This window comes from Anopheles maculipalpis, chromosome 3RL (genome assembly GCF_943734695.1).
Source record: "Anopheles maculipalpis chromosome 3RL, idAnoMacuDA_375_x, whole genome shotgun sequence".
Taxonomy (NCBI): Eukaryota; Metazoa; Arthropoda; class Insecta; order Diptera; family Culicidae; genus Anopheles; species Anopheles maculipalpis.
In genome coordinates this window covers 12,407,816-12,428,658 of record NC_064872.1, presented here as the reverse complement: position 1 = coordinate 12,428,658, position 20,843 = coordinate 12,407,816, and the positions used below count along the sequence as shown (strand labels likewise).

Below are 20,843 nucleotides of genomic sequence, written 5' to 3'. Positions count from 1 at the left end.
GCTCATTTCGTTTTGTATCGCTTTGACACTATCTCCACAATTCTACTGTGGCACTGTTTGCTGGCAGTGTAACGTTCATTTGGCAGTGTGTGGGACCTTCCGGCTGTGCTAGCGATTACTGCAGTTTAAACTGACGGTTAGCACCCGTTGCACGGTTCGGACAGTCGTCCATAGGACTGCCAGCGTTAAACAACCCGGGAGCCGGTGTAATTACGGTGAACGGCGATCGATTGCTGGATGCCCGAGATGGTGGCCGTGAGCCGCGCGTAGACGATTGCTCCACAATTTCCGACTCCCGTACGCCCATCAGTCGGGGAACATTCTTGTTACTAAATACCCGTGGACAGCGCGGTGACCAGTGACCGTTACCGGCGTTCATGCGCGAATCTTTCTTGGCGAGCGCTAGCTGATGCTCCGGCACTGTGCGGAACATCTTTACCATCCCACAGTCGGAACCGGTATCCGAGTAGCAACCGTTTGGTTGCACCGCATCGCTACACCACGTGTCGTAGTAATCGGCGTACGACGTGGGATACTCGCTTTTAAACTCTTGTGGTGTTAGTGCCGGCGTCGAATCAACCGTTACCATGTTGTCCTCGGTCGAGCTGATCGTGCCATTCGATTCTAGATCTTCCTGCAGTATCTTCAGTGCGGCAGCGTGCAGCTTCTCCAGTGGCAGGTTCCGGAACAAGCGTCCCTTCTTTTTCATCAATAAACTTTGTACTAGCTCTTCGGCAAGTTTCTCGTTCTGCAGAGTTCCTGATACAGGAGACGCTGAGGAGGTGGACGAAGACAGACTGTCGTTGCCCGACGACGATTGATGGCTGATGGGGAGCGTTAGTCGATCGCGTCTTACCTCCGCCCCGTTCGCTACAATTGCGCACTCTTCCGGCGTCTTGCGACTGCCATTCACGATCGTGCTGGTGGTGGCCACCTTCGAACGTACCGCAGTTTCTTCCCTTTGCTTTGCTGTATCGTGCTTGATGCTGCTTCGTTTTTGCTCCTGCTCCTTACTATTATCTTCACTGGCTTCCTCCTCGTCCTCGCTATCACCGTTGTTACTTTCGTCCTGCAAAAGCTTAAATAACCTGGAATGTGTGGCCGCACGTTGATACCGTGTCATCTTGCGCATCTCCGGGAAGCACTCGGAGTCCGTCTCCACCTCTGAGATGTGTTTGCTCATGTCCGACGTAACGCCGGAATCGTCTTCCGCCTCGGACTCTTCGCAGAACTGCCTCTGACGGGATAGAGGCCTTAAACGGTTACCCGTCGTAGGGGTGACGGTACCGCGGGCATTCGGGGTCACCTCCAGCGAAGGAACACCTACAGCCTGCGTCTCGAACAAGGATATCCGTTCCTTCACGGATAGCTTTTTATCTCTTTCCAACTTGTCTAGAACAGTTGCGTCGTCTTGCGTCATGCTGGCACCTTTACTATTAGCAGAACCGTTCACCGGCTGCAATATCGAATCATCTTTCGGCTTTTTCAGTAGGTCATTACTATCCATCTGTTTCGCTAAAGCCTCACCAACGTCCTGTTCCGCTTCTGAATCCTCCTTCGACGTGTTGGACGTTTCATAATCTTCACTTTCATTATCACTCTCGGAATCCGAACCATCTTCCGCCTCTTCCTCACTGTGATCTTCAGTCTTACGATCGCTCTGCAGTTCTGTTTGTACCCCACCCATAGTGTCCTGTGTCACACACGTTTTGTTATTATTTTCATCCTTTACGATAACACTTGCCGTAATTGCCTGGCATCCCATTTCACTTGCTCGACGTTCGTACAGATCCTTCACTAGTCGTTCGTTTTCCTTCTGCCAATATTCCAACGAATCCTTGCTGTCCTCTCGTCCCGTTGTACCCTTTTCACCACTCACTGGAGGTGATGAATTACGCTTTTCAAATTTCCACAGATCTGATGCCTCTGTGGGACCGTTTTCAGCGCTCCAAAAGTCGGTCGTACCAGTAGTGCTCGCTTCCTCATCTTCCTCCGCATCCTGACTCCACACGCTCTGCCGATCAACACTAAACTCTCGACTGCTCCACATGTCACGTGAGTACGATCGCACCGGTCGTTGGTAATCGTCTTCATCACCAATCTGACTCCAAAAATCAACCTCCTCCTCTTCTTCTCCGCCAGCTTCAGTGTCATTAACTTCATGCTGTAACTTCTCGTCCGATGGTCCATCCTGTTCCGGTTGCTTCGTAATATCGGTCGCAGAATTTCCCTTCGGCTTTAGCGGCAACGAAACAGACACCGATACTTCCGATGCTTCTTCATAGTCAATTTTAAATGGAGCTTTGGTCGGTGCTTCATGCTTTGCCGCTTCGGAACAACTCACTCTCTCCCGTTCACTCGGTTTAACCTTACTCGAAAGCGATGGTATAGTGATCGTAACCGTAACATCCGTGTCTGCATCGCTTGACTGATTTTCTTTAACACTGGCAGCTTCCGTCTTCTTTTCCTCTCCTTCAGTGTCAGTTTCTTCGCCTGAGCTACCCTCATCAGACTCATCCTCTTCCTCAGTGTCACTCTCATCGCCGCTATCTTCCTCGCGTGCTTGATTAGCCCGACTACCACCAGTCAACTTCTCCTTCGATCCCGTAATTTCACTCTCTCCAACGACCAGCGTTGCAATATCCTCATTGTTGGGCGATTTACTAAACGAGAGCTTCAGCGGAAGACGCACCGAAACCAGGGACTTTTCCATATCCGTATCATCGAGACGGTCAATGTCATCGTCGGTACGATTGCCGCTCGGTTGACCGTCCTCATCCTTTTCATCGTCCAGATCGTTGGCAAGCGTAGACGAGCAATCGCTCAGCGTGGAACTGTTGCTACATACGCTGGTCCGCCTGCTCGCTACGGTCGACTGTCCATACATGCTTTCCTCCTCGAAGATCACGCTCAGCTGGTGTGGCAAATGTTCATCCACCGGTGGTACATCTTTAGCACCGTACTCAACCGTTTCCTCATCCTCACTTTCTTCTTCCTCCTCCTCTTCCTCTTCTTCATCCTCAGCTTCCTCATCATCATCATCATCGACATTTCTGTCCTCCTTCTTTGGAGGAGTTTTTTCCTTGCACAAAGTTCCATTGACGTGGCCATTGTGGAGCGCCTGACTCCTGCTCGCCAGCTTACACTTGGTCGTACCTTCGTCTTCCGAGTCTGAAGCCTCAGACTGAGACGAAGGTACGGAAGAAGTACTTTCCTCGTACGTACGATACCGCTCGTTCAGTGGCGAGCACGGCGAACAACGCACCGGGGATTTGGTCATGCCATCTGGCTCACCGAACCCGTTGTTAAAATTAGTCAACCGCTCCGACAGCCTCTTCAGACTAGACTGGGAGCGTGTCAAAGGGATCGGACCCCCGTAGTCGCTCGGTTCAACCCCGGCAAACTCGCCGGGCACATCGCGCAGCTCGCCCAACTGTTCTTTGATCGCCTGCAGCTCACTGTCGGAGCATGAATCGTCCGGCGTCGGGGTAACGACGATACGCGGAGGAGGCGTTGTGATCACGTACGTGTGGATCGCCTCGCTCGGCATTGCCTCGCAGTAGGCAGTCTGCGGTTGGCTGAGCTGATAGTACGGTGGCGGTGTGCACGGCGAACACGGTTCTTGTGCGTAATAAAAGTGATGCGGAGACATAAACCCACCGTAATATCCACCGCCCCGATCGTAGTGTCCGGGCGGTGGTGGAGGTATGGGCGGATAGTAGTACCCGGGTGCATGGGGTGGTGGTGGTGGTGGTGGATGATGGGGTGGATAGTACTGAGGGTTAGTGGTGGGATCGTAATAGTGCCAATTAGGATTAGGACAGCAGAAGTAGGGTTGCGGGGGAAAGGGGTACGGGGAATATCGAATGTCTGTGCCACTGCCGTGAGGCAGCTTTACACTAGGACCCTCACTGTCGGAGGAATTTGGATCGGCTGTGAAGATTCGGCAAAATGAAAGAAAGAAAAAGAAAGAGAAGAGAGAGAGAGAAAAAGAGAGACAGAACATTATGATGAATGAGTTATGAATGCATTGTGCATTGATTTGATTCTTTTTTTCGGTTCATCGCCAGATTATTTGCATTAAGAGCAAATAGTCTATATAATGGATGAAGTACGAACAAAATCACTTCACTGCAGTTCTGTTCATCACAGTTAATTTGCAATGGGATGCCTTTAACACATTATGTAGACCTATTGCCCAGCCAATACGGTTGATACTTGGTTACTGTACTGAATAAATCAAGATTAAGTATATAAACCAGATAGAAGAGCTCGGAGAAAACGACTCGTTGTCGCAGACACAGAACACAAAATCCGCAAGACGCCTGCAAACCGGTAAAACTGCAGCCGTCACCATATGCAATCGTCACTACTTTCAACACAAGCCTAATGCTAAATTGATCAATCATCGTTACGGTACCGAGTACCGCCTGAAGGAAGTTACAGAAGTCGAGACCAAAACCGTATCTTTCCGATCATCTAAACCTCGTAAGCAAACGAGAAAGATGAAGAACAGAAAAAAAGACAGACGCGCCATTTAGACGCACTATGGTTACTGTGTAAGTTTGGGCGGGGGAGAGTCGTGAGGAGGGAGTTTAAAGTGAGCTGTAGTTTGATGATCAAACAACACCAAATAAGAAAGATGGGTCACGATTGTTGTTTTGCGAAATTTCACACCAAGTTAATTGAAAAGAAACTCATTAAAATGTAGTTTGGAAATTCGGATGAAACGGATCGATGCTCGCACTACAGGCATGGCGGGTGGGGAAGAGGAACAGTCCTTATTGAAGATGAGATCGCTTATGCTATCGTCGGAATGAACGTCTGTGCGTGTGGTCCAGTATGGGCTCAACGGACTCCGCAACCTCAAGATGTTAGGTGCGAGATAATCCTCATGCCCACCACAGCAGCAGGAGCATGGGGTGGGTTGATCATTCGGACATTTTGAGTTGGCAGGGGAAGGGCCGAGACTTGTCTCCGTATTCGTAAGACACGGAACAAAAGTAGTACAATCGATCAAGGAATTTTGAGGACTTACCTGGTGCGTCCGTCATTGCCTGGAGCATCTTGAACGAACGGCTCGGGATGGAACCGCCGGTGTACTTCTTTGGTTCTTCCACCTTTTGTTCGCTCGGTGGCACATACTGCTGTTGTTGTGTATCTCCATCTGTAAGAGAATCGCAACTAAGTTTTTCGACACATCGGAAATCGCATCTTCTTCGCAGCTTACCTGAGTCGTTGTAGTTACCGCGGTTGAACATTTGTTGGGTACGATTTCCAGAGCCTAAGGGTAAAAACGAACATCAATTAAAATTCAAAATATGGGACATGATTGGGAGAGAGCAAGAAACAAAAAAAGGAAAACCGAATTTTAATTAAAAACACTTAAAGACAAAAATACAATACTATATTTACAATATAAAAATAAAAAATAAATAAATAAAAAATTTTAAATATGTACAAACATAAGCTAACATCAGAAATTAATTAAAAAAACACTACATAAAACATATAAATGAACATATCAAACACCTCATCTCAACGAAGCAGTAAACCATACAAAGCAGACTAATAAAGAAACTATAGGGAACAATGACAGCAGCAAGCTAATAATTACATATCACAATTTCCGTACCGTTGTTGCTTTGGTTCGCAGCTTGACCACTGTCGGTCATGTTCTGCAGATACCTGAACGCTTTGGACGGTATGGCGGCACCGCGGTAACGAGGATCTTCTTCGTTATGGAGATAAACTTCTCCGTCAACTAGCGCGTGCAAAAATCACGTGGAGGGAAGGTGAACATGGACATTCGAGGAAAAAAAACACGAAATGTTACACATGTTGCTGAGTTAGCATTGGACGACTCTAAATGTTAGCCAGCTAGATAGGTACCTTGATTTTTTACTCTATTCATCAGAGCCTTATCTTCGTTGCTGAGCTGTAATCGACGCAGCTGTCCTTCTGCCATATCTTGCTGCTGAGCCGCGTTTGTTGGACCGGCTGAACGTCCGTACGACTGCTGCTGTTTGCCGTTGCCGTCGGTCGGATCGGTAGCGGCTGACTGGCTGCTGCTGCCACTGGTTTGATCCTTTGCATTCTTTTCGGCCTCCGCCTCATCCAGCGTGTCCGTGATTTGCTGCAGCACTCGGAACGAACGAGACTGATTCGGTGCACTGTTGCCATTCCATGATTGAGTGTTGCTGCTGCTTCGAGGATCGCTGTAAAATTGGTAAAGAAACAGTTGTGAACGTACCAGAACATGGGTGAAAAACGCCGAAACAATTTGTAACGTAACGATAAGAATATTTAAGGCACGGATGATCGATCAAACAGTAGAAATGAAAGTAATAAAAACAAAACAGTAAAGGACAACAATTTATTTGAATGAGAAATATTAAAACCATTCCAAACAATATCAAAATAACAAAACCAAAATGGCTGCTTCAAAACCATCAAGAAGTTTACAAAGTTACTGTAAATAAAAGTAATAAAAACCATATTTCGCCCAACTGCATAAACAATCCAAACACACGTAGTTAAATATACTTTCAAAGTGAGGAAGTGTTGCGGCAAAATGGCGTCTATTCATCTTACGCTCGTAAAAATGTGCCGTCATATGATATCAGGTTTTTCCCACCTTCCCTGGTTTCCCTGGTACATCTCCCAACCCACTGCTGTGGTCCTGTGCTGCAATTACATAACTGCTGAGCAGCTGACAAACACAATCGGGAAGCACGGACAGCAATGAAATATATTGCGATGGGACATAAAAATGAAGTCCGAGTGTCTCCGTCCTAAACGTATACTTAAAATAATCTTCAGACGGAAATTGCAAAACAGCCACACCCGTATTTAAATTTAATTCTTGAAGTTTTGAAGAAGATTGGTGTAAGTGCATTATCAAAACAGATGGCAAAACACAAGTACAAGTTAGGAATCAACTGATGCACAATCGTTTCGGCCATGCTTGTTGCGTGCAAATTAACAACATTCCACCAAACACCAGTACGTAGTTGGTAAGTTATTAATTTTAAAACGAAGGAAACGAAACGAAACAAACATGAAATATTTTCAAACTAAACAAACAAAATAGCAACAACATTCAAACGTGGATTGATGGGGAAAATGCAGAACTCATGCACTGGCCACGGGCATTCAGCACGAAAAGTGACGATGTCGGGTTTCACAGTCAACGTCTACGATTTGCGTCGTATGCAGCAAAACGAACGCATGCCGTCACTAATGAGAGTGGCCGAAACTGACTGACTGACGGTCATTACGGCGCTATCTGCCATGCAACATCGATCACAGTGCGTGCTACTGAGTACCTGAGTCTATTTTTAAGAAAGCGAAGCTTAGCTTCTAGCGGGATATCGTGTATGACGTAGCTACGTTCACCACTACGCGCCGAGAACAACATCCCGCCCATCATCACCCGCGCCGGGGGATCGCGTTAGGTTTGGCGGTACATTGTGTGTGCATGTGTGGGATTTTAATAATTTTTTTTTTCCGGTCGTGGAAAATCGGTGGCGATCACCGGCAGCAGCAGCAGTAGTAGTAGTAGAAAAAGAAGTAGAGGCGTTGGGGAAAAGGGATACGCGGGCGCGTGCACACACACACACATACAAACACACGAGAGAGGGAAGAAAGACAAGAAATAGGGATCATCATAAGACAAATTGTATAGATCGCGGCAGTAGTAGGAAGATAAATTTTCCCAAAGTCCCAAACTCAGTGCTCGTTGTGCCAAACCAGCACTGCACTTCACAATTACCTCTGAATGATGGCCGGAGTGTTGGACAGTGGTCCACGCACAGTGTGTTCGCCTCCCTCCACCTTGATCGGTACGATGCGCACGTTGGTCACATTTGATTGTTGCTGAGTCGGCGTTCGCTGCTGCTGAGGCTGCTGAGGTGGATGCATCGGGTGGTGAAGTACGGGAGGCGTTTGTGGTGGGACATAGTGCTGATGATGTTGGTACAGTGGATGTGGCTGCGGTTGCCCGGTCGGTGTCGGTGGGTAGCTGATGTTGTTGTAGCCTTGGTTCACGAAATGGTTCGGGTTGGTAAACATGGCCGTCGGTGTCGTGAATCCTGCGTAAAGGAAGAACCAAATGTGTAGGGGTTTGGTTAGCATAGGAAGGCGCACAATCGTTCGTCAGTCGGTACCACTGTGCGGTGTCGCAAATCCAACTGAAAGTGGAGACTGCATGCTGCTGTTGCCACTGGCCGGACCGTACTGTGCGTTGGGGCTGTAGTAGGGCGGTGGTGCAAAGTTCGGAACCGTAGCTGGTGCTTGCACCGGAGACTTTTCAATCTGTATCGGTATAATACGTTCCTGTTGGAAAGTTGGAAAAGATTGAGGGATGATGTTGTTATATGATATTTGAATAACATCGTGATCGACAGATTTTAGACAGAAGAGTGTTGATAACGCCTCACCACCGGAGGAGGCCTAGTTGTAAGTCGACAACGGCACCGGTCTTCAGACGGCAGGACCGGGGATCAAATCCCAGCCGGGTCATTCCTCCGTAGTGAGGACTGACTATCTTACTACGTAGTATCAGCAAGTTTAGTAATCCACTGGATTTCGGGACCTGTTTGACCGACTAGGTCGTTAAGCCGATAAGAAATAATCAGCTCAAATCATTGCTTTTCTGAGGATTGCGTTTCAAGAAGGAAACTTTGGCAACTAGAGATATCCACCTAAAATTTTATTATATCTCTGATGGAAACGGTGTTTTATATCCGATGAGGTTTATATTAGTTCTCACCCAAATATCTTCTTATCTACTTTGGAGCTCGTCGATATTTAAGCACGCGCTCAAGAGTTGACCAAAGAACGGAACATTTAGAAACAGTATAACAAACCCAATTACCTTCTGTGGTCCTGCCGGCGACTGCGTCGAGTACGCAGGTTGAGCCTGTGCGTACACTGGAGCTTGCTGTGGATAGCCACGGTTAACGGGCATCGTAACCGTGGACTGCGACACTACGGCCACCGGGGGCCCTGTCGACCGGGCCGCTTGTTGGCCGCCCTGCTGGGCGTAATGCTGTTGCTGAGCCGACTGCACCGGAGTAGACGGTTGGTGAACCGGGACGGACACATCGGCCGCCGCTGGTCTGATGTTGGTCTGTGTGAGCTGTTGCGACGGCCCGGACGGCGACGGTCTAGCCGACACGGGTGTCGGTGCTGTGACGATAGAATCAACGGTTTTAGTAGTGGACGGAACACTCTCCTTCGGGGCGCTCGGCGCCCTCTGCGACACTGATGTTTGTGGTTTGTGCTGCTCGTGCAGCTGTGACTGCGGTGACTGTCGTTCGTTTGACTGTGGCTGACCGCCGGCACTACCGTTACTGTTCGCTGTGGCCGAATCTAGCTCGTCCTTGTGCACCCATTCGGGCTGCTCCTTCAGGCTATTGTGCCGCGACGACATCCATGGTGGACTCGCTTGGGTTAAGAGACTTTGCTTACTATTGGCAAACACCTCGTGTATCGGCGGTATATAGAGTGATCCAAGGGCCTGAGCGGCGGGTCTCTGTGTGCTCGTCGGTTTGGCCGACGGTGATGATGGCGAGCCGGATGATGTGGGACCGGTAGTGGATGAGGTGGATGAAGCGGATGGAGACATACCGTACGAGGCGGACGACTGTGAGTCTTTGTGTGCTGTGGAGGGTAGGGGTGGTGGTGGAGGTGGTTGAGCAACTGGACCAAACCCACCCGAGGTCGTGTTCTTGACGCCTGCGCCGGTTTGATCCTTGCCAGCGCTTCCGCCCGACTGTAGTGTGGTGCTGTTAGTGGACTGATTCGTGGACACAGGCGAGAGTGATGGTTTGGGGCGCACTGGTGGGGGTGGTGGTGGCGGTAGTGGGGTATCTTTGGTGGTTGGCGATGGTTGCGTGCTAGGGGACACTTTAGTCGGTGTGATCGGTGGTGGAAGGTTTGCCGGTACCGGACTCTGTCCGTACACGGGCGGGGTTTTGATCGACGATGATCCGCGAGAACCGTTCTCGAGCGGTATAGTTAGATTGGATGGGCTTGGTGATCGTTTCTGCTGTGCCAATGGATCACCACGTACAGTGAGCTCGTCTGTGCGATTGAATGTGTTCTTAGCAACTGCAATGATAACAGATAATATGCAATGATATAACAGATGTGCACGGTTAGTAACAAACACACTGATGCGGTACAAGGGTATGATCATCGATCGCTCGAAGCGGGAAAAGATCCTCACTCTTTCGCCGTTGATCATGCTTATTACCTTCGTCGTCTAGATCTCTGTTCGTGTAGCTGTAGCTGGGTGGCACAGGTCGGGGAATTTGCGGTGCATCCTGCTGCTTCTCCCGCCGGTACTCCTCAATCCAAAAGTCATTTTTGGGTTGCGGTCTGGGCGCCTTGCGCAGGCCTGCCATCGGATTCGTGGGAATCCTTATTTCAGGCCGCATACCCATCGGCGGTGGTTCGAAGCTCTGTGGTCTGGGGGATTTCCGAGCATCCGAGCTACTTGCCTTGGGTTGCGAAGGTCCCGGACCGGGCGGAGGAGGCGGCGGAGGAATCGATCTGTTACCACCGTTCGCCGGCACTACTCGACCGGTTGGTGGTGGAGGTGGTGGCGGTGCCGGAGGTCCTGTAGGAAATACCTGAAAGGGCATACCCATAGCTGCTGCACCGAGCGTTGCGGCCGGTGACACGGAACTCTGCCCTCCATTGCTGGTGCCGTTGCCGTTGTGACTGGAACCATTGTTCTGTGGATCAAACAGGTTGTTGTTGTTACGACTTTAGTCCACAGCGCGAACAGTTGTCGCACAGAACGTTACCTGTGCCAATGGAGACACTTTGGGCTGACCGGTGACACCTTCCGAGTTGGCGTTTCTGGATATTCGTTTCGCCATGCGAGGCGACTTGATCTGGGACAGATCGATACCGCCCGGTGTGTAGGTGAATGGTTGCTTATCCCGCCGCATCATGGCATTCTGTACGCAGGCCGGTGGTTCTGCCGGTAGCTGTGCCTGTAACCGACGTGCCGAATTGCCGATCGTCGACTGCGGGGGTCCACCGTAGCTGTGGAAAAAACGGCAAAAAACGGGAGAGGAAAAGGAATAATAAAAAAAATTTTAAAACATTGCAAAAACACACACATTTGGAAGGCGAACGATCAACTTATAAACATCATCGGTTTATTTACACAGCGTGTGCGCTAGCCGACCGTCCCATAAACCAGTGGCCTCCATGGGTTTGTAAGAAAAATTATCTTCATTTTTTTTTTTGGAAATGGAAAGTTCTCAGAAATGAATGGAAAAACAGACACTTTGCATTGACCCCGTTTAGCAGGCACGAGAAATTTTTGTTCTTTTGGCAGTTGTTTTGAAATGAAAAATGAGGAAAGATGAAAAATCGGCCCACCGTGAGTCTTGGTGACGATCGTGCTATTTTTATACATGTAAAGAGTTTTACATGTTTTAGAAGAAAACATTGCATTGTTGATTATTCAAAGATATAACGTTAGGATGACTAATTTTACCCTTATTTTACATATTACCCTTTAAAAAAAAACCTTTCAACCTTAGTATATCTTCCACCGTCCTCTCAAAAACCTAGACTCACATTTACTCAAATTCATCCACAACATCTGGTGGCCATTACACCGTGGCCTAATTCTTTTTAACACACATCAACGTAATGTCAGCGCTTGTGGTGGGCGTAAAGTTTAGTCTTTCGCTTTAATCGTCCCGCTGACATGTTTGTTCACTGGTGTTGTTGAACTTCACCCTACAGTGTCCGACCGACAAGTAGTGAATTGCATTAATTTTTGTCACACATTTAACACCGCCACCCGGCGAAAGGCGCCGTGGGGACGAACGGAAAAGTGGGCCCAGAAAAGTTGGAACAACTGATCATCCATCATAGCCAGTGGAGGCACCTACGATGTCTTTCGTCGTTGCGGATCGTTACCTTGTAGCTATCATCGGCTCGATCGCACAATTAGGTTAAGTGGTTTCGCACCAACACACCCGCGGTGCGTGTGACAAAGCAGAATATCGGTCAGTGCTGCGTACATCAGCATCGGTTCATCGTTGCGATCGGTGTGTACAAGTGCAAGAACAGGAACAGTAGGAAAAATGGCGACACAAGACACAATTTTGCACGCCCATATGCGATTTTTCTTTTCGGGTTTGCAACGCGTTTTGCTTTAAAGAAAGCTACGCACAAAACCTTGCAAATATCCACCGACCGGGATGTACAAGTGGCCATCCTGAAAACAGCTAGACAGCGCTTACATGACACTGCACCGCTGTCAAATTCGGTACGATCCACTACCGGTCTGACAGTTTTGGGAAACCACACTCAACACGTGCTACACGAGGTTTTGTGTTTCGTTTTGAGAGTTTCATAGTCAAATTACGGGATCCTACTTGCCGGTCCCATTTTACTCAACGCCCATTTTCCCCTCCTGGGGCCGGCGCCACAATTGTCATCTCACACACAGAAGGATGAACATAAAAATAGCCTTTCTCGCAAGTGCAATTTTTGAACCAATCAACCATTTCCGAATTGTGTCGTGTACACTGTCGCACTGTTGCAGCTATATTCCGCATCACGTCTTGCAGATACGACAGGTTTTTGGGTTAGGAATATGCAGGAAGAAATTTACCTTGGACTGCGCATTTTTTATTGGGAACAAATCGACCATTCTCTTGAGTACTTTTCTAACGTGATCAAGAAGTAATGCACCAACAATCAAGGAAACCACATGATTGTTTGAACTGGTTTCTTAATTTATGATGAATTAAAATGTGGTGCAAAACACTCGATAGACCGGTCAACAAGCCCGCATCAGGAAGTGGACAACGCGAGACGTGAAATTTATCGCATTGTGCTAAATTTAAGCGAAGGATTGTTTTGAACAGGATGCCTCTGTACGGATTCACTAATGCATTTCGATTTGTTGAATGAAATTGCATTGAGCTTCGCTAAGTGAGCTGGGAATTGTGTCTCCCAAGGGGAAAAGTGTTTATTTGGGTTAATTGCCATCCACTTTCGTTCGTGCCGTAAAGTGTTCTTAGCTCACTTATTGAAATCGACAAAACAAAAAAGAATCAAACAATCTCAAGTGCATTCGCGCACTTGCAAACTACAAATGTGTGTGGTATTTGAAGAGTTTTATTAGCAATATTTTTATATCGACCACATTAAACAGTATCAGACGGTAAGTGCTAAAATTACCATAAAAAGAACACTTTGTGGTTTCAGTGTTAAGCGTACAGCCAACATTGCAAGGTACTTAAGGATGACAGTACGTGAGAGTTTGGAGATTTAAGAATGATACATTTTTGAGACCGAGGACCGAGGTAGACTACAAGTCTCCCTAGGCCTAGGTTTGTCGCCTATTGCATGCGTAACATCCTTACTCCATCGATCGATAAATGTGTTGTTATGACATTTGTTCGGTAGTGGGATGTACTAATAAAGTTTGTTGATCTATTCCTTCTCCGGATCTGGAGCAGCTAGAGATCCTTTAATTTCTCAAGAACATTTTAAGATTCGTTCCAGCGACCATCGATGATGATAGGTCTAAGTGTTACCTGTTTATGAAGTTTTCGCTGAGCTTGGGCTATGCTGGCAATACGCCCATCAATAATAATTTGTGTTAATCAAGACTGATACCGCTCCGGCATGATGCATCAACCGTGGTAAAACCCAGTTTGCGTCCAAATTCGTATATCAAGCATATAGCGTAAATCAGAAACTCAAGAATTTTATTTATTTTCTGTGCTATATTGAATATGCTGACCATCGACTCATGACAAATAAGAGTTGTAATAATTACAATTAATTACTATTTTTATCCATAAACAAATAAACAGCAGATCATGTTGCGCAACAAAACAACCGATGATCACATACTCTAAAATGTGCATGCATCACCGTTACTGGAGCTCTAAAAAACAACATTGCGGAAATTTTAACGATCGTACCCAATCATCAGGTGCTAGCAGCAATAGTTCTATTTAAGTAACCAGCAGCAAAGCGAACCTCAACTTCAACCACACAAATAAACCATTTCACCAGCATCACACCACAAAACTGCTCCGTTGCATTCCGCTGACTCCACGTGCACATGCGTTCGGTGAGGTTCAAGTTCATTTTCCAGGGAAATAACTTTCCATTCCCTGGTTTTCCTTACCCTTAAACAGCGAGCACATCCCAATTTCCAATTTCCTGCCCAGCTGTATTTGCCCCTTTGCTGTCAGTACCAAACGTTGGTTTCTCGGGAGTGCGAAATGTTTAGACCATGACTAACAGACGGTGAGGGCCAACGACGTTTATAAATAGACGTCCCTTGCTCAGCCACGCTCGCGTTGCATTCCCCCAATGAATGAATGCAGCCAGATTCAACGGCAAGATCAACAAACGGAATCGCAAAAAAAAAAAACAGAATAACCGGGAACCTTTTCCGTCCAACATACCCCGAAACGGTGTCAAATAGCGGCCCTGTCGATCGTGGTAATTCATTTGCCCGTGTGCTCTAGTCAGCGATGTTGCTTCGGTCTGCGCCTGCGCCAGCTGCCTAACCTTAAAAGCGATAGTTTAGTGTGTGTGTGTGTGTGTGTGTGTGTGTGTGTGTGTGTGTGTGTGTGTGTGTGTGTGTGTGTGTGTGTGTGTGTGTGTGTGTGTGTGTGGTCCACGGAACAACTTTGTGTGGATCGAGTGAGACGATTTCGATTTTTATCGCTCTTTTTTCCGCCAGTTCCGTCCTAGTGCCAGGCAACGGAAAAGTGAAATTTACTCTAAACCCCACGCGCAATAAAACAAACCAACCTATCAATTGCCACCAATAGATAGGCTTGTTTGCGATCGGCTTCCCTTTTACCCGTACTTGTTCACCGTACGCCCAAGGATATCATTATCTACCATAGGGTATATGATTGACGTCCCGTGGCGTGGCTAGAGAAAGTAGAGAAAAGTCTCCGAAAGCTAACGTAACTAACGCTTTGAAATGTATTGTCGTGACCTTTAGAACTGGCGTGGGATAACTAATCGGCAATACTGGAATGAAGGCGTAACTAACTATCCCACCTTTACAAGTAACGATCCTAGTACTGCTGCAAAATTTCGCCCCATAATTTCCATTGCACCAAACCGCGTGTAAATGCACCCATCCGTTCCATACTGGCCCTGGCCAAATTAGTGTAGCGATGATGCTACAAAAATGTGGCGTGTAAAACCGGACCAACGTCGAAAACGGAACAGCATGGCAAGAAACCACCAACCCTCAGCAACACACAAAACCCGATGAAAAACAGGTTCAATATTTAAACCATGACTCATGGCCGACCGGAATGGGAATGCATTTAATTCCCCTTTGGTACGATTTGGATATTTCAACGGTTCTGCCAACTGCCGAACAGAGGGCGGACAACAACAACATACCAACACAGCGAACACCGGGTGTAACTAATTTGGGACGATTTAAATATTTTTCGCCGCGAACGATCATTCCCAAGGTGTGCGACCGGCGAGCGGCAAGAACTTTAATGGGCAAGAAATTCGTGCGCATCGCGGGCCATTGTTTCTGTGGGTGTTTGGAAGTGTTAATGCATGCAGTAAAAAGGTTAACACGGTGCATCATGCATCTATCGCGTTCTGCAGCGGATGTTAAATGGGAGCATTGATTTCTATGTGAAAGAGTTGTGTTTTAAGCCTAGATAGACATAATTTGAATGTAAGAAAAGAACAACTTTAGGACCATATTTGACAGCAGAATCGTAAAAAAAACTTACAAAAATATTACTAGCGTAATACGGTTTTTGGACGCAGAGCTAATATCTACACAAGTATTCAATCTTGCTACTGTCATACGTCTGTGCTAGCAATGAAGATTTGCCTGTCTTCTCCTAAACTAGGTGATAGTGAGAGACCCGGAGGAGAAATCTCCTGGGACAATCCTTTACGAATTAATCCACATCCTGGCATCTTGCATTCATTGCTTTGAAGCTCTCCTATGTAGCGGAAAGTTGCCAAAGAGTCGAGAAGGTAATCTTAAACCTGAGATCGGAGATTTGCTCATATTGCCAGTGGCCTTACACATAGAGTTACAGAGAGGATTCGCATTTTAGAAAACGTTCGAAAGTTCAAATATTTTGGAAAATAAATCAGTAAAGACAATGTTTTAGAGATAGGCGCAAGGATGCTGACAACCTGCCGGTTTTGTTATATCCTGAAGAAAATAAAAAGGCGCTGAGTCCTAATCCTGATCCTTATTAATCCCGAGGGAAATAATAGGGACTGAGGAATAGGAATAGGAATATGCTCAGGATTTTCTACTCTCAGTAGGGTTATGTGAGGATCGCTCTATTTAACAGAAAATTAGACTAGTTGAGCTGCGGTAGTCTAAATTAACTACAGACAGTCATGGCCAATTCATCAGTTCAACTTCAACCACTGGAAAGGGTCACATACGAGTTTCCTTTGACTTTTCTATCCAACGAAAGAAAACAATCTAACCAACTCTACACAAACCAACGGCACAAACATCGTCCATCATCAATGTTTACACTCATTTAGATCCGTGTGACACTATTTATGTTGCGCTGTTAGCAAGATCGCCTATCCGATGGCAAATTCTTTTGCGCTCGCTCAAGTTCGTACCGTCGTCCCCGGGGTCGTCGAAACACGGCCCATACGGTTTACATGCGTCGCCCGCGTAACTTCCGCGTACAAACATGGGGGACAGAACATTCATGACATTCGGTGAAGTATAAACAATCTGTGATTAACCTTGAAATCTAAGCATTTGTCGTTACCATCTGCCCTAACCCATACCAGCACTTGCGCCGAACAGTCGTCGTCCAAACGGCCAAAGTGCCATCTTTGCAACACGTCGTACCCTTCTTAACCTTTCCCAAAAAACTTAGAGGAAACCATGGGTTTTAAAAATATATCACCGAAAGTGCTACCCGTCGCGCACACTTACTATCTCCCATCACGGTTTCCTGCTTCCTTTTCGATCCGTCCTGCGTTTGCAGAAGTCGTCTCGAACATCCAACCAGTGGTCACCAAACTCGTACGCCCACGTTTCCGTTTGAGCGGTTTGTTGGTTGGACTGTTGACGCGAAAGTCACGACCACTGAAGCTTAAAAGGCGCGTGATCAGTCCCTCTCGTGTACTGCGCCGTGCAGAAAGCGCAGACAAACGAACACAAATCAGGATAAAGAAATGGGTGGTCAGCATAAGTCCGTCTGATTCAACCGGTCTCGTGAACGCTCAAACAAGTTCTAGGCCTTAGGCTTAACAGGCAGCCCAACGACACTGGTACTGGTGGCGATCGAGGGGTTACCACAGCCAGGAAACCGTTCCGTCCCACTTCCATCCGGAGGGAGCGAAAGTAAACCAGAAGCCAGCACTGGTCCCGATTCGCCAACGGATGGCAAGTGAAGACGACATTGTTGCAGTGCATTATTGCACGCATGGCTGGCCTAACAGCACCCAGCTGTTACTACCTCATTGCCAGCGGTTGCGCTAAATTTTGCTCGCTTGATTTGTGTAATTCATCATCGTAATCTGTCTCGCTGTAGCTGCGAATCTTGGAGCCGACTGGCAATGACCAGAATCGGGCACACAAGCGCACCACAGCTCGAGGAAGTAAATCCGTTAAGCTCATGGAGAGCGGGCAAGCTCGCACGGCTCGTGGCCCTGACGTTTGACGCGCCCGGTCATACAGCACAACACATTCTGAATCACACACAAACACATACGGACAGACAAAACTGCGGGACACTTCACACAAATCTCATAGATCACAGCAGTGTGTGGAGAGCTGGACGGATCGGCCTGGCGCCACTATCGATGACGTTCCACAAGCTGTTTTCTAGTTGCTTCATCGCGCGAATGCACGTTCTAAGCCACCGTCACTGGCTGTCTCCGTAAATGGAACTGTCAATGAAACAGCGGCCGCAATTCGTGGCGCAACATCACCACGCCGGAGGAGGTTAACCAGAGCGCGCCAGTCGGTGCTTGCGGTGGTTGCTCGGAACCTTCGAAAAACATATGGCGGAAGCGATGAGATTGTGGCTGGGAACATCCAACAAACCGGAACAAACAAAAAGACGCCCGAAAATGATGCTTCCATTGAGAAGCGTTAGTAAATCTCCAGATCACTTGGGGGTGCGAAATATGACTGATTTAATCACGATCGCATAATGTATTCATCTTTCAATGGCGATCGTAAGTGTGTAGACAATAAACGTTCGTTGTTATTGATGTCCACAACGAAATGCGCCAGCAGTTACCGCTCGAGGACGCAGTCGGTTTTGGGTTACGATTTTTTCTTCTTCGAAAAATGTTATGTAAACATACGGACGAATGAATTCGCATGCCCAAAACAACACCGCGCAGGAAATTCCAGAGGCTGTGAATCATAACACATCTGGTTGCAAAAGAGGTCAATTTGTAAACATTACTCTATGAAGGATGGATGTTTATCTTAGATGTGATTTTCTTGGAGTAGATCTTCGTAACAAAGTAATTTTGCTATAATAAAGTAATATTCACGATAATTCAACATCAGCACTGTAACACTGAAAAGATCGTCCGACCGATCACAATCATCGATCTTAATGGTATTCACAAAGGATACGGCACATCACCCGATGGTCATTGAAGGAAAGCAATCGAATTACTCACGTGTCCCCACCGAGGGCAAATCCCGCATCCTCCCGGACACGGTACGCGGGATACGTCTGCAGTATTTCGTTCGCCTTGTCATTGTACGAGCCGAGCAGCTCGCGGTACTTCGAGTAGACATGGCTCTTGAACTGTGCCGTCGTGGGAACGGCGGGCGCCGGACCGGGACCACTTTTCGTAATTGTCGTAATCGTTGCCATTACTGCTGCTTACAGTTTGAATTTCACGCACAGGAAACGCTTGCAAACAGCGCACTATCTTCGTTCGACCACACACACATCCACCACAGCCTTCCCACCTGGGGGTGGGGGTGAAGAAGCTGGCCAAGAAGTGAACTTCTGTTTCGTTTGGTCTATATAGCGTCGTTGCACGTCAGCAGCTCTGTCGATTGATATCGAGCGAAGCGACGAAATGGGATCGATTAGTGGCAAATGACATCAGGACACGGTTGACAAGCGAATGACCTCAGGCCTGGGAGTTCACCAACGTTCGCGAACGACGGTTACACGAAACGTAAGCACAATTATTTGCGTCACACTTTTTTGGTAACTTTTGGAAACCAAAGCTACAAACAACAACACACCAGCTAGAACACTTTCCAAAGCAAAATCTTTACAATAATAGCCTTTTGGGCAAACAAAAAGCGATTCGCGATCGGGAGCCTCAGTCCGGACGTCTATTTGGGGCGACTTGTTGAGGAGAACTGTGAGCCGTGCCCGCAGACAAGGGTGTCGGTGAGTAAAAAAGCGTCTGTCGCGCGAGTGCGTCGACTTGCACACTGGAGGGAAGACATTCGCGCGAGATGCATTTTTTTCTCTTCGGTTGTTCGATCGGTCTCTTCACCTTCTTCCGAAACGCACGGTTCAGCGCTCTCTTTCGCTCCTCCCCTTCCAGCGCGCTACTAAATCGAGAACTGGTTTGCGAGCCACTCGGAACTGACCTTAAGATGTAATGCAGCACCAGGCATCGCTACCGAAGGCTCTCGCACAGCAACCCATACGCCCTATGCCAACCAAGAGAACTTGCCGAGATCGATTAATTTCTACTTGCCCCGGTCAGTGTTGGGTCCGTAAACGGTTGTTTTACCTTCCTTCTCCCACGCGGAACGTGTGGAGTGTGTTGCAGAGCAAAAAAAAAAGGAAACCGAAGAAAGTGATAAACGTTAAGTACGCCGAGTACGCCATAAAACAGGTCTAACCGAGATGCAATTGAAGATGCATGCGAACCGGTGCACGAGCTTGGCGTGTAAAAGAAGATCGTTTGGGGACCGGTCGGTGTCGGATGCGGAAACGAGCCGATGCGCCCGACAGGGTGGTACAGGTACCGACTGCACACCGTGTGCTTGAGTTACAAAACGTTTGTGAAAAGATGGGATTTTTGTCTGCCATAAAGCCGTAGCCACCCTCGTAATAGTAGCTACGGTACGGCACCAGTTACGAAAGAGACCCCGTTTACTGCTCTTCACTTGCGATTAGACATCGTTAAAATAGATGTTATTTAAAATAACGATGACTATTCTTATCTAACGCGAAGTAATGATGGTAGTAAAGGATGTATTATTACTCGAAAGCACAGGAGCAGAAATGGAATGGACTCTTTCGTTTTGGACATGATTGAGTTATTTGAAGACTGGTTTAAGCTTCACTAAACCCAACGAGGGCATTAGTCAAGTATTGGAAAATGTTTTTAATTAGTGAAGGTATTTCACATGCGTCTTAAAACTTTAGCTCAATAACATATTTAGTTTAACAATTTTAGATCGCAAACCAAGTGTAGCATATTTGGAAGTAGGGTATTTAAAAGGGTATTTCATTTTTAGAGTGTTCCACCGTTCGCAGTCAGTATAATAAGCGTTTGTTGGTAGCAGAGCCTTATCTAAAGCAGCTTCGTATGCCTGTTGGACATGACTATCCTTTCGGTGTTGAGGCACCTTTACACGTTCTGACGTTCAACAGACTCGACTAACTTCGAGCGCAAATCAACAAGTGGTCTATATGGTTAAAAGCGGCTCCATCTACACATCCACGTGTGTGACTGTTAGCATCCTTAAATTGAAATTACTTTTTCAACCGAGTAAAACAACATTCTCTTGCGATTACAACACTCATATCATTTCCGTCTTCTTGGCTTAACGACCTGCTATCCCATGCTGGTCATAT

General features: G+C 47.2%; 4 protein-coding genes across 5 annotated transcripts in view; 1 reads left to right on the top strand and 3 right to left on the bottom strand.

The window, feature by feature from the left end:
* The window catches only part of LOC126563823 (epidermal growth factor receptor), a 371,336-nt gene that overhangs the window by 280,044 nt on the left and 70,449 nt on the right, over nt 1-20,843 (top strand). The window lies entirely within an intron of this gene.
* The window catches only part of LOC126564735 (galactosylgalactosylxylosylprotein 3-beta-glucuronosyltransferase S), a 147,459-nt gene that overhangs the window by 75,571 nt on the left and 51,045 nt on the right, over nt 1-20,843 (bottom strand). The gene's annotated exons all lie outside the window — the stretch shown is intronic.
* The window catches only part of LOC126563713 (uncharacterized), a 158,202-nt gene that overhangs the window by 97,361 nt on the left and 39,998 nt on the right, over nt 1-20,843 (bottom strand). The window lies entirely within an intron of this gene.
* Nucleotides 116-18,916, bottom strand: LOC126565765 (uncharacterized). The gene is made up of 12 exons (XM_050222971.1): nt 18,685-18,916; nt 10,818-11,061; nt 10,262-10,745; nt 8,879-10,116; nt 8,169-8,337; nt 7,775-8,093; nt 7,329-7,400; nt 5,893-6,218; nt 5,636-5,764; nt 5,231-5,284; nt 5,039-5,167; nt 116-3,933 (listed from the first exon to the last, which is right to left on the bottom strand). Exons 1-12 carry the CDS (start codon nt 18,882-18,884, stop codon nt 116-118), a joined length of 7,182 nt encoding a protein of 2,393 aa, XP_050078928.1. The 5' UTR covers nt 18,885-18,916.